The 21,836-nt window shown below is 42.6% G+C and overlaps 1 protein-coding gene and 1 pseudogene across 2 annotated transcripts in view; one reads left to right on the top strand and one right to left on the bottom strand.

The window, feature by feature from the left end:
• Positions 1–16,358, bottom strand: part of DERL1 (derlin 1) — a 29,545-nt gene extending 13,187 nt beyond the window's left edge. The window contains exons 1-2 of the mRNA XM_080802436.1: positions 15,530–16,358; positions 3,387–3,498 (exon numbers count right to left, since the gene is read on the bottom strand). Of these exons, the coding sequence (XP_080658562.1) occupies positions 3,387–3,498; positions 15,530–15,682 (265 nt within the window). The 5' untranslated portion in view covers positions 15,683–16,358. The remainder of the gene's footprint in view (positions 1–3,386; positions 3,499–15,529) is intronic.
• Positions 7,882–8,392, top strand: LOC308340699 (rRNA-processing protein FCF1 homolog; annotated as a pseudogene). Its single transcript has one exon. The product of its transcript is annotated as an rRNA-processing protein FCF1 homolog (transcript).
• Positions 16,359–21,836: the final 5,478 nt, after the last annotated feature.

Genomic DNA, 21,836 nt, shown 5'->3' with positions numbered 1-21,836 from the left:
TCTTCAGTTCAATTCAGAAACCTTATAAATAAGGCAGCGCTCCTATGTACTTAAGTGAGTCAGGCAGGAAAATGTGCAGGTGGCAAGCGTTCTGTCAGGATGTGAACACGAGGCCGTATGGCCCAGAGAAGACTGGGGATCAGCGAACCCAGGCTCTGGTCCTAGCTGTGTTACCTCAAACAGCTTGGTGACCCGCGGGGCATGTCACCACCTCTCCAGATCATTGTTTTCTTGTCTGTGAAATCTTATTTTAAAAGGACAGGTCTCGGGGTGCCTGGGTGGCTCAGTGGGTTAAAGCCTCTGCCTTCGACTCAGGTCATGATCTTAGGGTCCTGGGATCGAGCCCCGCATCGGGCTCTCTGCTCAGCAGGGAGCCTGCTTCTTCCAATCTCTCTCTGCCTGTCTCTCTGCCTACTTGTGATCTCTGTCTGTCAAATAAATAAATAAAATCTTTAAAAAAAAAAAAAAAGGACAGGTCTCAAAAGTTCCTTTCGACACAAACGTTCATAGCAGCCTTATTCGTAACAGTGAAAAATGAAAACAAGTCAAACATCCATCAGCTGATGGATGGAGAAACAAAACGTGATAATTTCGCACAACGGAGTCTTATTTGGCAACAAAAAGGAGAGACATGCTGATACGTGGTACACGGAAGGACCCTGACAACCCCACGCTAAGCGAAAGAAGCTGGTCACATGGTTCGTGATTCCGTCTGTAAGAAATGTCCAAAAGAGGCAAATCCAAAAAGGCGAGAGGAGGTTAGTGGCTGCCTAAAAGCTCAAGGGGAAGATGAGGTTGGACAGAAATGGGGAGTGGCTGTTGATGGGTATAGGGTTTCTTTCTGTGGTGATAAAATATTCTAAAACTAACTGTAGTAATGACTGCACAACTCTGTGAACACTCACCAAATGGTATGCTTTAAGCGGGTGGAACTGGACAGCATTTGAATTACAGGTCAATAAAACTTTAAAAAAAATGCCTCTCTGCTCTAGAACTTCAAAGTGCTCTGTGACTGGAGAGTAGGGAAGCGGGGTAAACTTGTAAGAATTCAAGCAGACAAAAGGGATCTATGGGCTAATAATCCTGCACACGGATCTTAAGTGTTATTCAGGTATTACAAATTCGTTATATGATAGTAGGGAAGACTAAATGGGTTCCAGGATGTCAAGTAACCAAGAGAAAACAATGTACAAATAAAATGTGGTCACAGAATTATTGTAATTTATGTTTTATAATAGTGTTATGATTTTTTTTAAGTCCTTATGTTTCAGAGGTGAATATTAGAATATTCACTGATGAAACGATATCATGTCTGGCATTTGTTTCAAATAATCAGGGGAAGGGGGACAGACATGAACAGAGATCGAATAAGACCAGTGATGAGACCATTGTTAAAAGTCAGCAGGAGTTAGGGGCACCTGGCTGCCTGAGTCCGGGGAGCGCGTGACTCTTGATCTCCAAGTCATGAGTTCGAGCCCCATGTTGGGTGTAGAGATGACTTAAATAAATACTTAAAAATAAATAAATAAATAAAGGTGAGCAACAGTTAAAAGGGGGCTCACGTATACACGCAGACACACACTACAACATGAATAAACCTTGGAAACATTCTAGTAAGTGAGAGAAGTCAGCCACAGAAGGACTCCTAAAATGTCTCAAATAGTCAAATCCATATGCACAGAAAGTAGCTCAGAGCTTGGCAAGTGCTTGGAGAAAGGGGGATGGGGATGCAGAGTAACTGCTTTGGGTTTGGGGGAGCTGATGAGGACATCTTGAATTAGACAGTAGTGGCAATTGCATAACACTGCAAACAGACTAAAGACCAAGGGACTGGGACTCCTGGGGGGCTCAGAGGTTAGCCGTCTGCCTGTGACTCAGGTTATGATCTCAGGGTCCGGGGATCAAGCTCCACGTTGGCTCCCTGCTCAGCGAGGAACCTGCTTCTCCCTCTCCCTTTGCCTCTCCCCCTGGCTCATGCTCACTCTCGCTCTCAAATAAATAAAACCTTTAAAACAAAACAAAACAAAAAAAGACCACAGAACTGTACACTTGAAAATGGTCACAACTGTCATTTTCTTGTTATGTGAATTTTACCTCAATAAAAAGGAAAACAAAGGTTCATCAACCTTTCTCACTACTTCTGTGTATGTTTGAAATTGTTCCATAACCAAGTGTTTAAAAACCGGTCATGGGTCATCCACACTTAGAGTTTACTATTGATGTAAAAACAAAATTACTCCTACAGCTTCATCCTCAATGAAATTCTATCAAGGAGTAGAATGCGAAGCAAGTCAGTATCAGTATCAGGCCCGACTGGGACAGGGGAGAATAAAAATCACATATTCTGGGGGCTTTAAGGACCAACCATGATGTGGTGGTGAGAATCCCACCTGTCCGTTTTGGCTGTGCCCAGACACTACCCTTCCCTGAATGAGGGGATGGGCGAGGTCCCTTCCAGCAGTAACAGTCCATGACCAGACACTCTGTACTGACATCATGATCTCCTTTTAAAAACACCTCATACAAATGCCAATTTAAGGAAAAATCATTTTGGACACCAAATGCCCATCCTTCTACTTCCCTGCAGTTATGAGATTAATTCGCAACTCTCAAACTGACTTCGATTTAAGGGTGGTTCGGAATTGTCTATCCTGAGCTAACCGCTAGCAGGTTTATAAAGCCTCTGGAGTCAGCCAACCTTTTCAAAATCATTTAGGCTTAATGAAATTATGTTTGCGTTTCGACAGAGCAGTATCAATTTATTCCTTCTCAGCATAAGCAACTCAGAACAGCACACAAGGTATTGTACAAAGGAAATAAGGAACAATTCACAAAGAAACTTTCAGGAAAAGATTTTTGTAAAAAAGCTTATCCATAACATCATATGGGTAGTCGTATCTGATAAACTACCGTATTATTAAATCCCCACTATAAATTTTACAGGTGAGTGATTCCATCACAGAGAACAAGGCTGTCATAGCTTAAAGGAGTACTTTTCGGCCCCAATCTGGGAGATGTATATACTTCAGCCCAACTGTGCATTTGACCACATGACACATGACAGAAAGGAGATGCCAAATTTAAGTGAGAGGCACATAGCTCAGCCACTAGGGACAAGGCGTGGACAAGATGTGTAAAGCCTCCGGTCTTCTACTTTTTCACGACAAAATGGTGACACTGTTACTTGTGCTTCATGATAATGTTGTGAGGATTAAAAATCAAGTCATCTAAGCACCTCAGACAGTCCCAGCATCGGTGTGACTTACTGAGCATTTCCCATCTTCATGCCATTTCCTCAAAGGCCAACTGCCCTCAAAATTCTTCTAATACGTAAATACGAACTGGGAAATTAGAAACAAATCTTAAAACGACTATGGATAACATACCTGTTTCAAGTCGTGTTGAATACTGATATAAGAAATATAAATTGACCAAATAAAGAAATCCAGTTCCTGGGCCCACAGGGAAATAAAAGGTGGCAGTGATTGGCCTCCAAACCTGTCCAGATTAAAACAGACACAGTGGTTAGTTTCTGTAAGCCTGGTTAATTTTTTTTTTCTTAACTAAACAAAATGCACCCTTGCAAAACATTCTCCTCTGTGATGGTCCAAAGGGACACCACCAATATAATTCAAGAAAACTGAAGAAGAGCTCTCATCAGCTTCAATCCTATCAATCTGGAAAAAATACTTCTAGCCAGGTTGAAAAAAATCAAAACTATACAAGTACAAGGTCAGTCTTTACCAGGATAAGGCATTCAGTTAAGCCTGTCAAAACCGAACTGTAAAGACAATTTCCAACAGGACAATAATAATCTCTATGCAGGAAAAAGAATATCGTGGGATAACAAACCTTGCCCAAAATTGTCATATTCAAAAGGCAGAAGTAAAACAGAAATGTTTGTATTCAAATCCCTGTGCTATTTAGGTAATATGGATATATGACTTCACGATACTAAGTTTCCCTCCCCCCGCCAAAAAAAATTACAGAAGGGTCTACAGTAAGAAGTAAGCCTCCCTCCTAACCCACATCTCCCAATTCCCTTTAGCGACAACAATCAGTTTCTCGTATTTCTTCCAACAAATAATGTGTTACTACAGCTCCTCCCTTTTCTTCCTCTCTTGCATCGCACAGCTCTATACCTTGTTTCATTCCCTTGAGGAAATATTTTTGCTGCCTTTAGATAAAGTATTCCTTTTGCGTGAATGTTCAAAATTCATTTACACTGTTACAATGCCACAATGCCTATTCTTTTTTTATACACGTTTTATATACACGTTTTTATACATGTTTTATACACGTTTTTATACACGTTTTATACACGATTATCTTTTTTATACACGTCCATGTAGGATAAAATCCTGTGAGTTAATCTGCTAAATTCACAGACATTTGCGTTTAATTTTGCTAGACAGTGTGACAAATGCCTACAAAAATATTTAACTGACTTACGCTTTCTCCTACAATGTAGATTAATGCCTGTCTTCCCTCCACACCCTCACCATCAGGGTATTCTGTATTTACCAATTATGTTTTTTTTTAAACTTTAGCATTTCCTTTCTTCATTTTTCTGCTAGATTTGCATTTCTTTATATGTTCTGGAAATTCCCCTGTCTCGCTGTTGCAAATATTTTCTGGTCTGTCATTAAATCTATGCCTTGATGGTATTCTTGCCATATTTTGACATGCAGAAGTGTTCATTTAATGTAGGCAAATGCATCCCTCACATATCCTGCTCACAAGCTACTTCTCTACTCTAAGAATATGTTTTCTCAGGAGTGAGGAAGTGATCCAAATTCTTTTTCTAGATGGTCACTCAGCTCTCCCAATCCCATTTACAGAGTAACCCATACTTTCCCCATTGACCTGAAAAGCTACTTTCATCATATATTTATTTCCTTTTGTATTAAAGTCTCTAATTATATTAAACTGCTATCCTGTTTGGAATTGAATTCCTATACCAATATCAACTTATTTCCATTTCTAGTCTTATAGTATGTTACAATCTGGTAAAGTTACATGATCAAATAATCCCTCTCCCATTTTTCTTCCACACGTGTCTTAATTTTCTTGGCTGGTCCCAAAATTTTATTTTCCTAAAAGAACTAGAACCGGGGGGCATCTGGGTGGCTCAGTGGGTTAAGCCTCTGCCTTCAGCTCAGGTCATGATCTCAGGGTCCTGGGATCGAGCCCCACATCTGGGCTCTCTGCTCAGCAGGGAGCCTGCTTTCCCCCTCTCGCTCTGCCTGCCTCTCTGCTTACTTGTGATCTCTCTCTCTGCCAAATAAATAAATAAAATCTTTAAAAAAAAAAAAAAAAGAAGAAGAAAGAAAAGAAAAAGAACAAGAACCAGCATCTTTGTGATACCAGTGTGACACAACTCCCGACCAGGAAGAAGCCTTTCACAGCTTTTTTAAGTTTTGGATAGACCCAACCACCAAAGCTGAATTACCTTACTGATTGTAATATTAGCCGAGTTACCTTATTACTTGTAATATTGGAAAACTGAGCCTCTTGGGCTCAATATACAACTCCATCTGTGAATAAAATTTTGCATCTTATTCTATTGTTGTCTAATTCACTGGCTAGTACCCCCAGAACAATGTTAAGTAACAGTGACTGAAGTAGACGACTTTTCCAGACCATAGGAAATACCAGCATCATGCTGGCTTTGGCCTCACTTTCGTACGTAAGTACGAAAGACATGACCCCTGCATCAAGGAGTTCTCAAGTAGTGGGTTATCCAAAGAAGCAAAAGACTGATCCAACGGAGGGGAAACTTGGTCTCGGAAAAACAAATACAAAGTCCAAAAGAACTGTAAGAGCACAATAAACAAACAGGTACTGCTGACAATTTGGGTGTGGCTGGAACAGAGGACATTAGCTGTGGGGCCTGGCCAGACACCAAGCTGCCCAGTTACACTCCCCAAGTGCAGGAATGTAACCTTCACAAGTTCAATTCCCCCTGGAAGAAAACACGCTTTCTGGAATACCCAAAAGAGCTACTTTCCAAGAAGCCTTCATCACAGATAGAGTACAGTTTAAGAGAAAGAACACCGGAAGTGATTTGAGAAGGCCTAGCTGCAAAGTCGTAGCTTGCAATGCTAGGACTTGCCTCAGTTGGCATCTGTAAAAGGGGAATGATCTACCAATACTCGCCCTACTTTGATTAGTGGTTAAAAAAATAATAATAATAAAAGTGTGGTCCTCTAGTCATTTACATGCAATGACTCAGGAGATAGATTTTATAGTTGAAGAAACAGAATGAGAAAAGGTTAAATAATAGCTAGTAAGTGGCGGAGCTAGAATTTTATCCCAGACAGCTTGACTCCAAAGTTTATGACACAAAACCCTGATTTTTTTTACAATGTCTCTCACAAGTGATATCATTATTACGAGGTATAATTATAATTAGGAAATGTTTTAAGAACTACTGTGCTTGTATAAGCCTGATTCTCCCTGCTTATGAAGAGCACTGGGATCTAAGACCAGAAGCAAGCAAGCCCTGGCCTTGGCCCTTAAATAGCCCTGGGGCCTTGGAAAAGTCTAGACCTTTGCGTTGGTGTCTTCATCTACCCAATGACGTCTGCCCTGACTCCACCTTCCTTATCCAGATTTTGTAAAAGGCAGGAATTAAGAAAGTGGATTTAAAAGGTCCTTTGTTTTAAAAAAAAAAAAAAAAAAAAAAAAGGTATGTGTGGGTGTATGATTATTACAAATCTCTTAGGAGACACACACTGACATGGTTTTTTACAAATTCCCATTTTAAGCTACCTCCATATTCCCGTAAGTTACTCAGGGCCTCATTTTGGAAAAGAAACCCTGGTTTTTTCCGACTACATCTTTCACTAACACTGACGACATGACACTATTTTTAGCCACTGTGTGCACCTGTGCTTTGGAAATCAGTGTCTGTCAAAATATCTCACTCCTTCTCCCCGTTCATTAAGCTTACCCTTGAGTTATACTTGGCTTTCATTGATCTAAGAGACTTAATATTATTTTTGTATTACTTTAAAATTATAATTTAAAAACACCAGGAGAAAGCTTATCTCTTCAGAAAACCACAATACACTTCTGAAATCCCCACTGACGTCCCCAGCTAAATCCTCTCCTTTGCTCTGATATGTAAATAGTTACGATAAGAAAACGGCTTTTCTTTTCGGGGCTGGGAGAGGTTGGCAGCCCATTTCTCAACCCTGGAAAGCCTTCACGGATCCCGTCACGGGCAGCAGGTGCAGCACAAAGAGGGCAGGGCCCTCGGGCAGAAAAGGGGAGGGGAGCAGCTCGTTTTCACCCCCCAGCACCCCGTCCTCATCCAGCTTTTTCATAACGAAAGCTGGGGCCGTCATGAGAGTTTAGGTGATTTGCCAGAGCTCCTCACTTCAAAGCAAGAAGTTCACACCTTCACTGGCTTTAAGAAAGGTTTAAGAAAGGGAGAAGGCAGTGCTCTTTAGTTACTGGTCCCAAAACTCCTGTTGAGAGAGTGGGTTGCAGCTGTCCTTGAACTAAAAATCTCCTGAACAACCTGCTACTGAAATCATTACAGATGCTACCCGGAGTCTAAAGTGGGGTGTTTTAAGTACCCCAAACGAAGATTTTTCCCGAAACAGTATGGACCGATTGACTTGGAGTTAAGAAATTCTACATAGGTCACCAAACAAGAAAGAGGGGGAGTACCCCAGTGCCAAATGCTGATGTTAGCTAAGTGTGGGCTTTTTTTTGGGGGGGGGGACATCCTAGGTAGGCAAGAAAAACAAATGAAAGGCACTCAGGTTCAATTGTGGACTTTGAAAGAGCTATTAGAAGCCATCCATTCAAGAAACAAGAGTGGGGCATGAACATGGGGAAGCAAAAAAAAGCAAAAGGAAGTATGCGACCATGAAGCGAATGCTTAGTCTCTGAGATCAGAAGCTTAAAGAGAAGGATAAACTAAAACCTAAAAAGAAAGATCCCAGTGCACTCAAGGAAAGAGAAGTCCCCAACATCCTTCCTGCTTATTCTTCCGATATAACACACAGCTGGGCCCACCTTACCACATCCCAGCTTATCAACTTTTCCATTCAGGCCAATCTTAACTGGGTACAGTCAATGATGAACTGTCTGTGCGCCAAGTGTATCCCCCTCCTATAACTGAGTGTGTCACGGCTGCAACTGAGAAACTGGGGCCAAAGTACCGAGCGGCTCTAAGGGCTGCCTAGGATCCAAGATTTGAACCACTACCATGTGCGCACAAAGGAACCTATGCAGATGACTGCTGAGCACAGAGAGTAACTCAGCACAAGTGTTACACTGTGGCCACAGTTCACTGGGACCTTAACAAAGGATCAGGAAGATCCCTGGGGTTCCCATCATGTACATTTCAAACCATGGACCCTTGTCTACTATATGAAGTAGAGAAAACGAGGCACAGGAAGCATATGAACAAAAGCACGGAGACATAGATGTTACATAGAATGACTGCTTGGCCTGCACAGACATCTACCAGAGGGTTTTTCGAACTAGAACATACGGGAAAGAGATGTGTACCCACATCTGAGGCTCCAGAGGTAGGAGGTGGCTGGGCGGGGTCCTTATAGGATATGCTAAAGGGTTTGGATTTCATTGTAAGGTCAACAGGAGCATAACAGGATCAGATTAGATATTTTAAATGATCACAAGGTAGTATAAGAAGAGACAAACAGATCACTGAAATAGAATAGAAAGTCCATAAACAGACCGATATATTTATGGCAAGTTGGTGTATTATCAAGGTAGTATTTCAAATCTGTGGGGAAAAGAAATTTTACTGCAAGGCCAAATAGTGTGGAATAATTTTTAGTGGGGTCAGAATCCTGATTCCACCAGTTACTATCTGTATGAGCTGGGCACAGAACATAACCATTTGGTGCCTTCCTTGTTCCCTGTTTAAAAATGTGTTGTCTAATCGTCAAAACAAGCCTGATAAGAGGGGATGAAATCAAATAGTCCATGACACAATTTAAGTATTGTTCAGTAAATGTCAGTGATTATTGCACTAAAAAAAGAAGAAGAAGAAGCCATTCATTCTATTCGTTGGTATGTACTCAACAGAAACGCATACCTGTGTTCACCAAGACATGTACTGGAATGTTGACAACACTATTCTTTATGGCCTGAACTGGAAACTATCCAAAATGCCCATTACCAGTAGAATGGGTAAAGAGATGGTCATCTATGGTAATCTATCTATAATCATGTGCAACAAAATGGGTGACTCCTACACACTGTCAAAAACAGACCAGACAGGGGCGCCTGGGTGGCTTAGTGGGTTAAAGCCTCTGCCTTCAGCTCAGGTCATGATCCCAGGTTCCTGGGATCGAGCCCCGCATCAGGCTCTCTGCTCAGCAGGGAGGCTGCTTCCTCCTCTCTCTCTGCTTGCTTCTCTGTGATCTCCATCTGTCAAATAAATAAATAAATAAATCTTAAAAAAAAAAAAAAAAAAGAGAGAGAGACCAGACACAGAAGAGTATATACTGTAAGATTTCATTTACATAAGGTAAAAAAAAAAAATGGCAAAAATAATCTGTGATAGTAGTTACCTTGGAGGGGACAGTTAGAAGGGAGCTGTAGGACAGTGTGGGGGGTGTTGGAAATGTTCTCCTTCTTGATCTGGGTGCTGGTCATATACAGGTATTCAGTTTTTAAAAATTCAACAAGCTATAAATATATAACACATATACTTTACTACCGGTATACTAGTAATTCCATAAAAAGTTAAAGCTATAATCTAATGGGCAACCTTATCTACAGACCACAGCACAATTGCTTGAAGTGGACAGGACTGTTAAGGAAAGCTTTTAAAGCTGTACATACCAAAACCCTAGCCACTGAAGCTCTAATCCAAACCTTGAGGCTACTTCTATGCTCAGTCTATAAACCAAGTTCATCTCCCTTCCGGTTATGTGCGTAATAGGTCTCTCTTCCCCAATACTCTCTTTTTTTAAAAAAACCTTATTATTTAATATATATATATTTTAAATATTTTATTGATTTATTTGACAGAGATCACAAGTAGGCAGAGAGGCTGGCAGAGAGAGAGAGGGGTAAGCAGGCTCTCTGCCGAGCAGAGAGCCCAATGCAGGGCTCGATCCCAGGACCCTGAGATCATGACCCGAGCCGAAGGCAAAGGGTCAATCCTCTGAGCCACCCAGGCACCCCAACTTTATTATTTAATTCAATTAATTAACATATAGTGTATTATCAGTTTCAGAGGTAGAGTTCAGTGATTCATCAGTCTTATATAATACTCAGGGCTCATTATACCCCATGCCCCTCTTAAGGTATTTATCCCAAAGACACAAATGTAGTGATCTGAAGGGGTACCTGCACACCAACGTTTATAGCAGCAATGTTCACAATAGCTAAACTCTGGAAAGAGCCCAGAAGTCCACCAACACATGGATAAAGACGATGTGGTATGATATATATATAGATATAGACATAAGAATGAATATATATCATATATCATATTTATATATATATATGAATATTACTAATCTGCTAGGATTGCTGTCCTCAGGGTTTAAGGTGATAACATAAGCAAAAGCTTGGCAAATATAAGCACAAGACCCAAACCACAGATCTGGCTGGTGCCACCTCTTATGATTCCTGAAAACAAATCATCGCAACTGAGAGTTCATCTCTTCTCATCTAAAGTCAGGATGCTTTTAAGGGGACAAAATATGAGATAATAATCCAGCAGTTATATTTCAAGTTTAGTTACAAATTAAAATTAGACTCTTCCTGCCCACAGAGAAAAGGTAGTGATGGCGGGAATTATTATTGGCTAGTAAATAAAAATTGGCACTATTTTTTAATAGATTATTTACCAGACTCTTTACGGGGACTTTGCATTTTTCTATATGAATTTTATGTAACAGAGGCATGAAGCAGAGAACATACCTCCTCAATTTGAGGATACTCGTTTTCATGTTTCTAAAACTAGGATGTGGCTATAGATATATGGAATTTCTACTCTCCCATCCCTCCAAAAAGTTGTACCTAGTTGATGAAGCACCTTAAAATCAATGGATTTAGATCAGAGTCCTTACAGTATTAAACTATCCCCACTTCCAGGTAACAAAATTGAGCCTCAGAAAGGATAAGTAACTTGCCTAAGGGCAGAGAACCAGTAAGGGTCTGAGCCAGGCCTGGGGAACCATGACTCAACTACTTGAAATCCCATGTTCATTCTATTTTAAGGGAAAGTAGATAACTGACTTGGAAGAAATCACCCTCAAGAATGTTTGCTAAACACTGAACTGTGTATTTTGGTAGATACTATGCGAAGGAGTTAGACGAGACAGCTCAGAACTATCTTTGACTCACTGAAGTGGAAACCGTATCCGCAGCTGTCTACCAAGTGCAGTGACACTTGTCTCAGGATGCCTGTGGGAGCTGAATGAGCAAACACGGAAGCGCAACACACACGGAAGGGGGCGAGCTGATTCGGTCCAAAGCAACCAGCAGCCCCGGGAGACGATCTCAGACACCTCCGGGGCTGCAAGAAATTACCACCTCTCCTAGTTAATCAAGGACCCATACGAAGACATTTCATGATTATGAACTACTTGATGGATGACTGTGAAATGTGAGGGACTAGGAATTTGGGACAACAGTGTAGTGAGTCTTAACACCCCGACCCAAACTAAGAAAAGACCACTTGAAATTTTGCAGTTCCAAACCAACAGGCTACTCAGATGAGACCTACAGATGAGAAGAAGTGACTTTCATCCCTTCCAACGTGAATCCACAATTCTAAATCAGGTTTTTTTTAAAGCTGTTCGAGACTCAGCTTCTAAGGAAAAGATGAGCCTCTAACAGAAAGCACAACACGCGCTATTTGTCACACATCTGCCTCCGAGACGCAGTTCTTCCTTCAACAGCTTCGTTTGCAAACGAGTTCCTCCAGGTGAGTCTGAAAGCGACATCTGTCCAGGATGGGTAGGAGCCAGAGGAGCAGAAAGAAGATACAGACACTGGCCTTTTCACAGGTGGACAATCAGCCCGCTGTCCCTGCTCCCAGCAGCTTCTCCCTGGTCTCGGGATGAGCCCCGACGAGTAAACGTGTCAGAGATGGGAAAAGCATGGGAGCTGGGACATGAGTGATGATTCTGATAATCAAGTCACCGCTGTCAGTATTTACCTCGTCTCTTAGAAAGGCTTTCTTACTTCACTTGACTGCACAAGTGAGCGAGACTTTGCAAGGAGGGCCAAAGAGCCAGTTTTGACCAGATCCTTCTCACAAAAGGATTTACAACCACTGCTCCTCCTGTACACACACTACCCAACATGCCACTCACCAGGCACAAAGCACACGACATTCACTAGGTCACAAATAATTACCAAAGCAAATAAATAGAAAACAGTGTGCAATTCTGACTGCGGGCCCAAATCATTTTCTAACATCCAACTGCCTACTTAACTTCTGCATCTGGATGCCTAAGAAGCATCTCTAGACTTAACGTGGCCAACACAGAACTCTTTATCCACCACGCCCCCCATCCCCAAACCTACGCCTTCCTAAACATTTCCCATCTTGGTAAAGGGCTCCACCATCCCCTGTGGAAACAGTGACAGCTCTAAGTGCTGCTGCCTTCAGCCATTCCCCCTTCACATCCATTCAGCAGCAACCTTGGGCCGCTCAACTCCCAAATCCATCCACTTCTATCTTCGCGGCCACCCTGGCCCAAAACATCATCTCTCTTGCCTTCCAACTTGATTCCTGCCTCTCCCCATATCAAGTCCATCCCACAGAGCAGTCAAAGCAATCTTGTCAGTCTTCTGTTCAAAATGCTCCAAAGTGGGGCACCCGGGTGGCTCAGTGGGTTAAGGCCTCCACTTTCGGCTCAGGGCATGATCCCGGGGTCCTGGGATCGAGCCCCGCATTGGGCTCTCTGCTCGGCGGGGGGCCTGTTTCCTCCCCTCTCTCTCCCTGCCTCTCTGCCTACTTGTGATCTCTGTCTGTCAAATAAATAAATAAATCTTTTAAAAAAAAAATAAAATAAGGGGCGCCTGGGTGGCTCAGTGGGTTAAAGCCTCTGCCTTCGGCTCAGGTCATGATCTCAGGGTCCTGGGATCAAGCCCCGCATCGGGCTCTCTGCTCAGCGGGGAGCCTGCTTCCTCCTCTCTCTCTGCCTGCTTCTCTGCCTGCTTGTGATCTCTGCCTGTCAAATAAATAAATAAAATCTTTAAAAAAATAATAAAATAAAATAAAAACAAAATGCTCCAAAGCCTTCCTGGTTTATTTATTTATTTATTATTCCTATTTATTTCAAAATAAAGTCCAAGCCACAAAGCCCTGAGCGATCCAGGTCCAGGCTACCCTTCCATCTCTGCTTTATCGTACTCATCCCGCATTACTTCTGTCCTCACCTACCAATCCTCATCCCTACAGCTGACTCTGGACTAAGCTCACCACTCTTCCTTCTGTTTCTAGGCCCTGCCTCTCAGCCTTCCACTTACTATTTCTTCTTCTTAGACAGTCGTCCCCAGAGCCAGATCCTCCCAAAGCTGGCTCCTTGGCATTCAGATTTCAGTTCAGATATCATCTCTGAAGCCTTTCTGGAACATTCTATCAAATGTTAAGTCACTCTCTATCACACGCCTCTCTTTCTTCATGGGAGCTGGGACTTTCTGTCCTATTCACTATTGTGGCTCCAGCGCCCAACACTAGTAAGTGCCAATTATTTCCACGAATTCAACCAACATGAAAGCACATGCTATGTGCCAGGCACTATTCTGTTTAACAAAGGTAGCAGTAAACAAGTCAGGGGTCTGATTCTCATGGAGCCTGAGTTTCTGAAGGGAAGCCGACTAACATATGCCAACAGGTGATACGCAGCAAGTACAATTAAGGATAAGGGAGATGGCGTGAAGGAGGGGTACTATTTTATGTAGGGCAATCCATAAAGCCTTGGCAATAAGGCAGCACTGGGGAAGAGACTTGAAGAAGGCAAGGAAGTAATCACGGTTAGGACCTGAGGACCTTAGGAGAGAGATGGCTGCTGAAGGAACAACAAGAATTCCATTGTGGAGCCCAATGTGTAAGGAAGGTGGAGAGTGGCAGGAGATAAAGTCAGAGCAGAAGTAGAGGGTCTTGCAGGCCACTGGAAAGACTTGCATTTTGCCCATCTGAGTTGAGAAGACATTGGAAGGTTCAGGGCAGAGGACTGACGGACTTGGTTTATATTTTAAAAGGATCACTCCAGCTGTCTAGAGAAAAGACAGAAAGGAACTGGGCTGGAATGATAATGGCTTATAATGGAGAATGAAAAGGGACCTGGATATATATCTAAAATTGAGCAAACAATTAGCTGGCAAATTGTGGGATGTGGGAGAAAAGCCAAAGATGATTCTATGACTACTAGTTTGAGCTCCTGTAATAATGGAAGTGCTATATACTTCTAGGGCAAAGGACAAAGGGTATCCAGTTTGGGACATTTTAAATTTGAGATGCCTATTAGTCATCTGAGTGATAAATTCCAAACTGACAGCTGGAAATCAGGAGACAGATCTGGACTGAAAATATGTATATTTGTATTTGAGAGTCTTCAGTGTATAGAATGTATTTAACGCCATGGAGCTAAATGAGATCACCTACAGCTGGGGAGAGTATAGAGAAAAGTTCCTATAACTGATCCCTGGGGCACATCACAACAGTGAAAGGTCAGGAAGATGAGGAACCAGGAAAAGAGTAAGAAACAGCAGTCAAGAGGGGTAAGACAAGACAAGTGTTATCCACATGTCAATTAATGTGCTCAAATTAATGTCAGATCTTAGTATCTGACCTGCCACTGATTAATGATCTAAATCACAGACTCCAGTGAATAAGGATCATGTCTGGGAAACTAATACTCTCTTGCCAGAAATACTCTGGACAGTTTCCTTCATACTTAAACAAATAACTAGGCCTTCTATTTCTGAACCAATTTACTCTTTACTTAGTCCTTCATACATTCTACTACATGCCAGATACCAGGTACGGACTGGATGAAACGCAGACAAACAACTCTCGCATCTGACTTCAAACTACTCCCACAAAGGGGGGAGGGGGGAAGCTCCATTAATACAAGAAGAACTGGATGTTGAGTAAGTTGACAACCACATGGCACCCACGTGGGTGGCAGAATAAGGTCAGAGGGCATCTGCTCCGGGTGGACCCAAGCTGGTAATCACCGGCGCCCAAAAGATTAAAAACTATCTCAGAATTACCTTCCCGCTGCCTCCTTCTCTGAATGCAGAGGGCGGGGAGCATAATCTTAGAAGGGCGAGATCAGTCCCTTTTTACCAGGACAAACCCACTGCTCCAGCCATCCTGGCCGTAAAGCTCCGGACCCCTTCGCCTCCACCCCGCCCCCCCGACCACAGGACCCGCCCTAAACCGCTGGAGCGGTCGCACTACAAATCCCACCAGGCACCGCGCGCCCGCAACATGCCGGTGTACGCTCCGCAGCCGACAGGCCTCCTGGGACCTGCAGTCTCCACGCTGCTCGTCGCCGGTCAGTACCTGGAAGCGATAGAGGAAGGCTTCGGGCCAGAGAAAGAAGTAGGCCGGGCTGATGAGACCGAGTTTGCCAACCAAGGGCACCGCGACAGTGGCGGCGAACCAATAGCGCGTGATGGCCGGGATGCTCCTGAACCAGTCCCCGATGTCCGACATCTTCGCCTTTTAAGTGGCCAGAACAGGCACAGCCGTCCCACTCCCCGTCCCTGGCCCCTCAGGACCCGGCCCGCTCCGCGAGTGGAAGGTGTCGAGGCGGAAGCCGCCCAAGCCGCGGATAAGAAGGCGGAGATAGGCGGACGTGGCGCCACCGAATTCGGACGAGCGAGGGAGCGTTCGAAGGCAAACTTCCCCTTCCGGCGGCCACGGAAGACGTTGACCAGAAGTCCCGCCGCTTAAAGGGCAAGCACGGATATTTGCCACGGGGCTGAAAAGCTCGGCGGTCCGGGGGTGGGGCCATAGGGGCGGGGCCATAAGAGGCGAAGACACGACTGGTGGGAAACAGTGGTTGCCAGGGGCAACGGCAAATACAGCCAATGGCGAGGCTGAACCAATGGCGAGGCTGAACGCCTGGAATTTAGTTCAAGCCGGGTTTGTAATCCAGGTGGGTCTTCTCGGGCGGTGTTTAAAAAGGAAGGAGGAAAATCACACACTTTTCGTTTGTTCTTGCATTCGACAAATGTCTGTGCGGGGCTTAGCAAGTGTGAGGTGAGTTCTAGGCACCGGGGATCCTGCGACTATCAAAGCTGTCGCGGTACCTTCTCTCCTGGAGCTTACATTCTAATGAGGATAGACAACTGCTAAATAAGTGAATACTTATTTTTATTAATTTCAGCGAGTGAAAAAAGTAAAGAATATAATAAAATAGGAGTGGCTGGGTGGGAGCAGGGGACTGTGGAAAAGATAGCTACTTTAGATGAGAATGATCCGGGAGAACTTCTTCCATGAGGTGACCTTTGAGCTGAACCACCCCCGCTACCCCACTACCGCCCCAGGCAAAGAACTGGGGAGTTCTCCACGCCGAGAAAACAGCAGCTCCAACCAGCTTGGAATGTTGGAGGGCCTGAAAGTAGAAATGATCTTAACTATCAAGTAGGATTTTAAATAACAAGTAGATGAGAATCCGTCCTATTCTTAAAAGAATCTGTAAAAAGATAGGAAGATAGAACTTTTCCTGTTGTTTTCAGATGTAGGTCCTGCAGTTTAAGTTTGATTACACTAAAAAAAAAAAAAAATGATTAAGCCATCCAATAAAAACCACTAGGGACACACCTGTAGTCCAGAATTAGCTTTATTTGTTGCAGAAGGGGACACTGCACTCTAGAGGAACCTGGACCATCTCATCAGTCAAAAGAGTGGGTGAAGTAAAATTTTGGTAAAATTTAAATGAAGCAGTGTTTTGATGGGTTCAAAGCAAAGCAGTGCTGTGTGTAAAAGTGTTAACATCAAGCCTAGGCCTGAGCTGAGAAGCAGACCGGAGGTCTTCTTTCCTTTGAAATCTCAAATTTAGGATAAATGTGGACTATTGGGTCTGAAAGGTCCTTATGGAAAGATTTGCACCTAGATTGAAAATCATGTGTTAGAATGACCCATATAGTTCAGATCCGTCGGGGGAGAATGGAATTTTCCATCTATACCAATAAAATTTCAAACAGCAAAGTGTGTTCAACAATGGATTATTTTATTTTTTTTATTATGTTAGTCACCATACAATACATCGTTAGTTTTTGAACAATATATTATTTTAGAAAACATTTCTTAGCACAACATCCCTGATGTCCATTAGCAAAAAAACAGTTTTTACACAATAAAAGGGAACTAAATATTCCACAGTCTGACAAAAACATGTAACATTTGGGGACCTAATGGATATCACGCATAGTGAATATATGAGAAAACTCCTCATTTATACAAAGCTGGTAGGAACGTAAATTAGTACAACCTTAGAACATAATTTTGATATACAATCAAAGCCAGAGCATTGTATAAATAGCATAATATTTGAAGATACTGCCTGAGATTCATTCCCTGCACCTCCCCACTACCCATTGTATCCAAGGTACAATAAGAGAAAATGGGTTATCTAGCTTTTGTGGAAAGCTAAGGAAGTTTTCTCTGATGAAATTGTAAAAATTACAATCTCACTGTGCCTTAGTTTCCTCATCTGTAAAATGGGAGAAGGGAGAACAATAGTACTGCATTCATAGGATTGTTGTTAAGATTCAAATGAGATAAATTCATGTCTAGGCCTTAAAGGGACATCAACATTATTACTATTCTCTTTTCGAAATGTTTTACGATGAAAGCATATCGCTTTTAGAAATAGAAATCTGCATTTTCAAAACCCTATCCCCTTCCACCATGTGATTCTGATCCAAGTTATCTGCAGACCATTCTTTGAGAACCATCAGACTAGATGGACATTCACGATTTTTCTGTTTCTCTCTGTAAAATCACTATATATTGTGATAAACCATTCTGGGCAATAAAAAGGTGGTTTATTCTTAGCTATCTTAAATAGAGGACTTCCCCAATGCTCCCAAACAGCTTGCTCTAGACTCTAATTGCTTAGCTTGTAAGGAAGTCCCTATGTTACTGTCATTAACACAAGTCATCATTTAAAAACATGCAGATAATGATTAGGCTAAGTTCTAGGAAACATTGTGGAAGCGTGGGGGGAATAAGCGCTCAGATGAATTGTTGATGAGAATATTCATTGGTACAGCCTCTCTGGCAAGCACTTTGGCAATATTGAAATGTATTTCTAGGAATTTAAGCTTTAGGTAGACTCCCAACTTTTTTTTCTTAAGTGCACAAGAGATTGGAAATACCTGATTATCCATCAATAAGAAACTGATTAAACTATGGGTAGTCCATATGATCAAATACTATCAACCTTTATTGGAAAACAATAACTTCCTACACCCCAAAAATGGAATGATCTCTAATAATATAGCAATAAGGACACAAGAGTTACAGTACAATGTACACACTATGCCATTACACAGTTGTATTATTCAGAAGGCACACACACAAATATACACACGGTATTTGCTTGGAACAGCAGTTACCTCTGGGAAGGGAAACTCAAAGGCTGGGAGACAAGAGTAGGAAAGAGACATTTTACTGCATATTCTTTTATACCTTTTAAATGTTGACCCAACTATATGTACTAGGTACTTCAGAATTAATTTTCAAAATATGTAAAAAGGAGGTTTGTTCAGAAAGGAACAGGTTCAATGTCAAAAACTTAAGAAAGATTGAGAGGTAGAAAAGATGACCATAACTCTGTCTTTCCTGCTGTGTTGAAGTGTGTTTCCAATTGTTTCTCTAAAAAAAGGACTCTAAAAAACTGGGGAGGGGAGACCAACAATTATGAGCACAATCTTGCCTAGCTCTGAAGCTTGGCACTGAGTGATGCTGACAGACAAGGGGCTGTTGACTCAAATATCTTCTGTCACAACAGTCACACAAGAACACCATCCTAATGGATGCCTGCCACCCAAGTGGCATCTTCGAGAAATTCAAAGCACGTTGCAAAGATGTAATTAATCCTTACATGAACCAGTAGGCAATTTCATTAGCCCCATCTTACAGGTGAAGCTATGGCAAGAATAATCATTTACCTGTCATGCCTGGCAGAACCGGTCCTATATTTTTAGTCATAAGTCTGGGAAGCTTTAAAGATTTTGGCACACTGGGCTGGGCGGCTAGGCAGTTACTAAACACCATATAAAGCATTTCACATGTGTTATTTTGATGTGCAGGTGGGCGCGTGTATGTATGTACTTATGTACTAAATAAAATCAGCTTCTACAACCATAAAGGAATGAATCTGGATTCCAGTCCTGCCTCTGTCCTTTGCTGACTGTATGACCTTCACTGATCCTGTGTGACCATGGGCAAGTCCCTAGTAATTATAATAGTATTATCTGCTGCTACATCAAAGTTGTTTGTTGTTTGTTTGAATTGAGAGGCTGCTGTTTACCAATCTCCAGGCTTGAGGTTTCCAAGCATTGTCTCCCTTAATGGGTACACTAACCCCACAGGCAGGTACAGAATTATTATTGTTACGGAAACTGAGAAACAGACCTCATCTAACTCATCCAAGGTCTCATAACTATGAGTGGTGATTCCAATTCAGGTCTGTCTGACCTGAGTCCATCTTTGAACCACTCTGTTAGACTTCAGTGACAAATGTCAGAGTTCTTTATAAACTCCAAAACATCTCACACGTACTAGTTTTACTCTAGTCACTAACACAGAGGGCCAGCAAGTGGGAGGCATTCAATGTTCTGTGGACGAGTAAACCAGGCTGGCTGGACCAGAGTTTATGCAGGAAGTATTTGGGAAAAAATAATCCCTTTCTAATTCATAATTATCATTCTAATGACTAAATAATACTCTGCTAGTGGTGTATCATGATCCTTTCACCGTTGTCCTATTTCCGATGCCCGTTTTGCAATATTAAATACAGCTTGAACATCTTCACATATATGTTTTGTATACTAATAGCTTCTTTTTCTTTTTACTAATAATATGTGTTGAGTATTACTAATTTGACACTTTATGGGTATGGGCTTAATAAGTCTTCATAAGAACACCTCAACCTGGGGGGCACCTGGGTGGCTTAGTGGGTTAAGCCTCTGCCCTCAGCTCAGGTCATGATCTCAGGGTCCTGGGATCGAGCCCCGCATCGGGCTCTCTGCTTGGCAAGGAGCCTGCCTCCCACTCTCTTTCTGCCTGCCTCTCTATCTACTTGTGATCTCTCTCTCCTTGTCAAATAAATAAAATCTTAAAAAAAAAAAAAAAAGAACACCTCAACCTGGGGTGCCTGGGTAGCACAGTCAGTTAAGCATCTGACTCTTGGCTTCAGCTCAGATCAAGATCTCAGGGTCCTGGGATCCAGCCCCATGTCAGGCTCTGCGCTCAGCATGGAGTCAGCTTGAGATTCTCTTTCTCTCCTTCTGCCCCTCCCGCTCTCACTCTCTCTCTCTCTCTCTAAAATGAATAAATAAGATATTAGAAAGAAAATTTCAACCCTTCGAGGTACTTTCATTCTTATCTGTAATTGAAGAAACAGCCTCAGAAAAGTGAAGTAACTTGCCACATGGTAGCAAGTGCAAACATAAGACTTAAAACCATGTCTACACAGAGCCCAAGGTGGTACTCTTTAATTCAGTCATCCAATAAAGTGCTCTAGTCTGGGTGGTTACAAACAACAGAAATTTTTTCCTCACAATTCTGAAGGCTAGAAGTTCGAGATCAGGATACCAGCAAGGGCAGGTTCTGAATTTAGGGTCTGTTTTGAAAAGTCAGTCCAGCCCTACCGGCCCTCCCTCCCATTCCAGCCAAAACCCTCCCTCCTCTTCCCTTTTCTTTCCATCTGAAAACATTTCAGATGCCTCGAGGGAATGGCCTTCCAGAATCTTATGACTATATATAGTTTTACAACATCAATAAATTATGTTCCATACGCACTAACAAGTATTGATTGCTTCCACCAAAAAAAGAAGTTCTCAGTTTGTGACTTCTAGCTGTGAGTTCCACAGGGATAAGATGTTTGTTTTGTTCGCTTCTGTATCCCCAGTGCCTACAACTGTGCCTAGTACCTAGTAGGTTCTCAAGAAATACTTGCTGAAGGGATGAATTATTCATTTTAGAAATTGTCCCTGGCCCCCTCCCCCACTTCCCGTCAACATCCCCCTGCCTAAGTTAGTGCTTCCCCACTTCCTCCATATCCTAGAACACCATACAAATCACCATCATCGCCCTCAGCATATTGTTTTATAATTGCTTGTGTGTGTGTAGGGTAAGGGTCTCGTCCTCTAGAGTATCTTGTGTGTGCGTAGGGTAACGGTCTCGTCCTCTAGAGTATAAACTCCTTGAAGTGGAAAAACTGGCTTGTATAACTCTTCATGCAAGACTGAATAAATTTGGGGCACCTGAGTGGCTCAGTGGGGTAAGCCTCTGCCTTAAGCTCAGGTCATGATCTCAGGATCCTGGGATAGAGCCCCGCATTGGGCTCTCCGCTCAGCAGGGAGCCTGCTTTCCTGCCCCCTCTCTGCCTGCTGCTCTGCCTACTTGTGATCTCTCTCTGTGTGTCAAATGAATAAAAATAAAATCTTTGGGGAGCCTGGGTGGCTTAGTGGGTTAAAGCCTCTGCCTTCAGCTCAGGTTGTGATCCCAGGGTCCTGGGATCGAGCCCCGCATCAGACTCTCTGCTCAGCAGGGAGCCTGCTTCCTCCCCTCTCTCTCTGCCTGACTCTCTGCCTACTTGTAATCTCTGTCTGTCAAATAAATAAAAATCTTT

Source organism: Martes martes (assembly GCF_963455335.1).
Source record: "Martes martes genome assembly, chromosome: 4".
Lineage (NCBI taxonomy): Eukaryota > Metazoa > Chordata > Mammalia > Carnivora > Mustelidae > Martes > Martes martes.
This window is presented reverse-complemented; position numbering and strand designations above follow the sequence as displayed.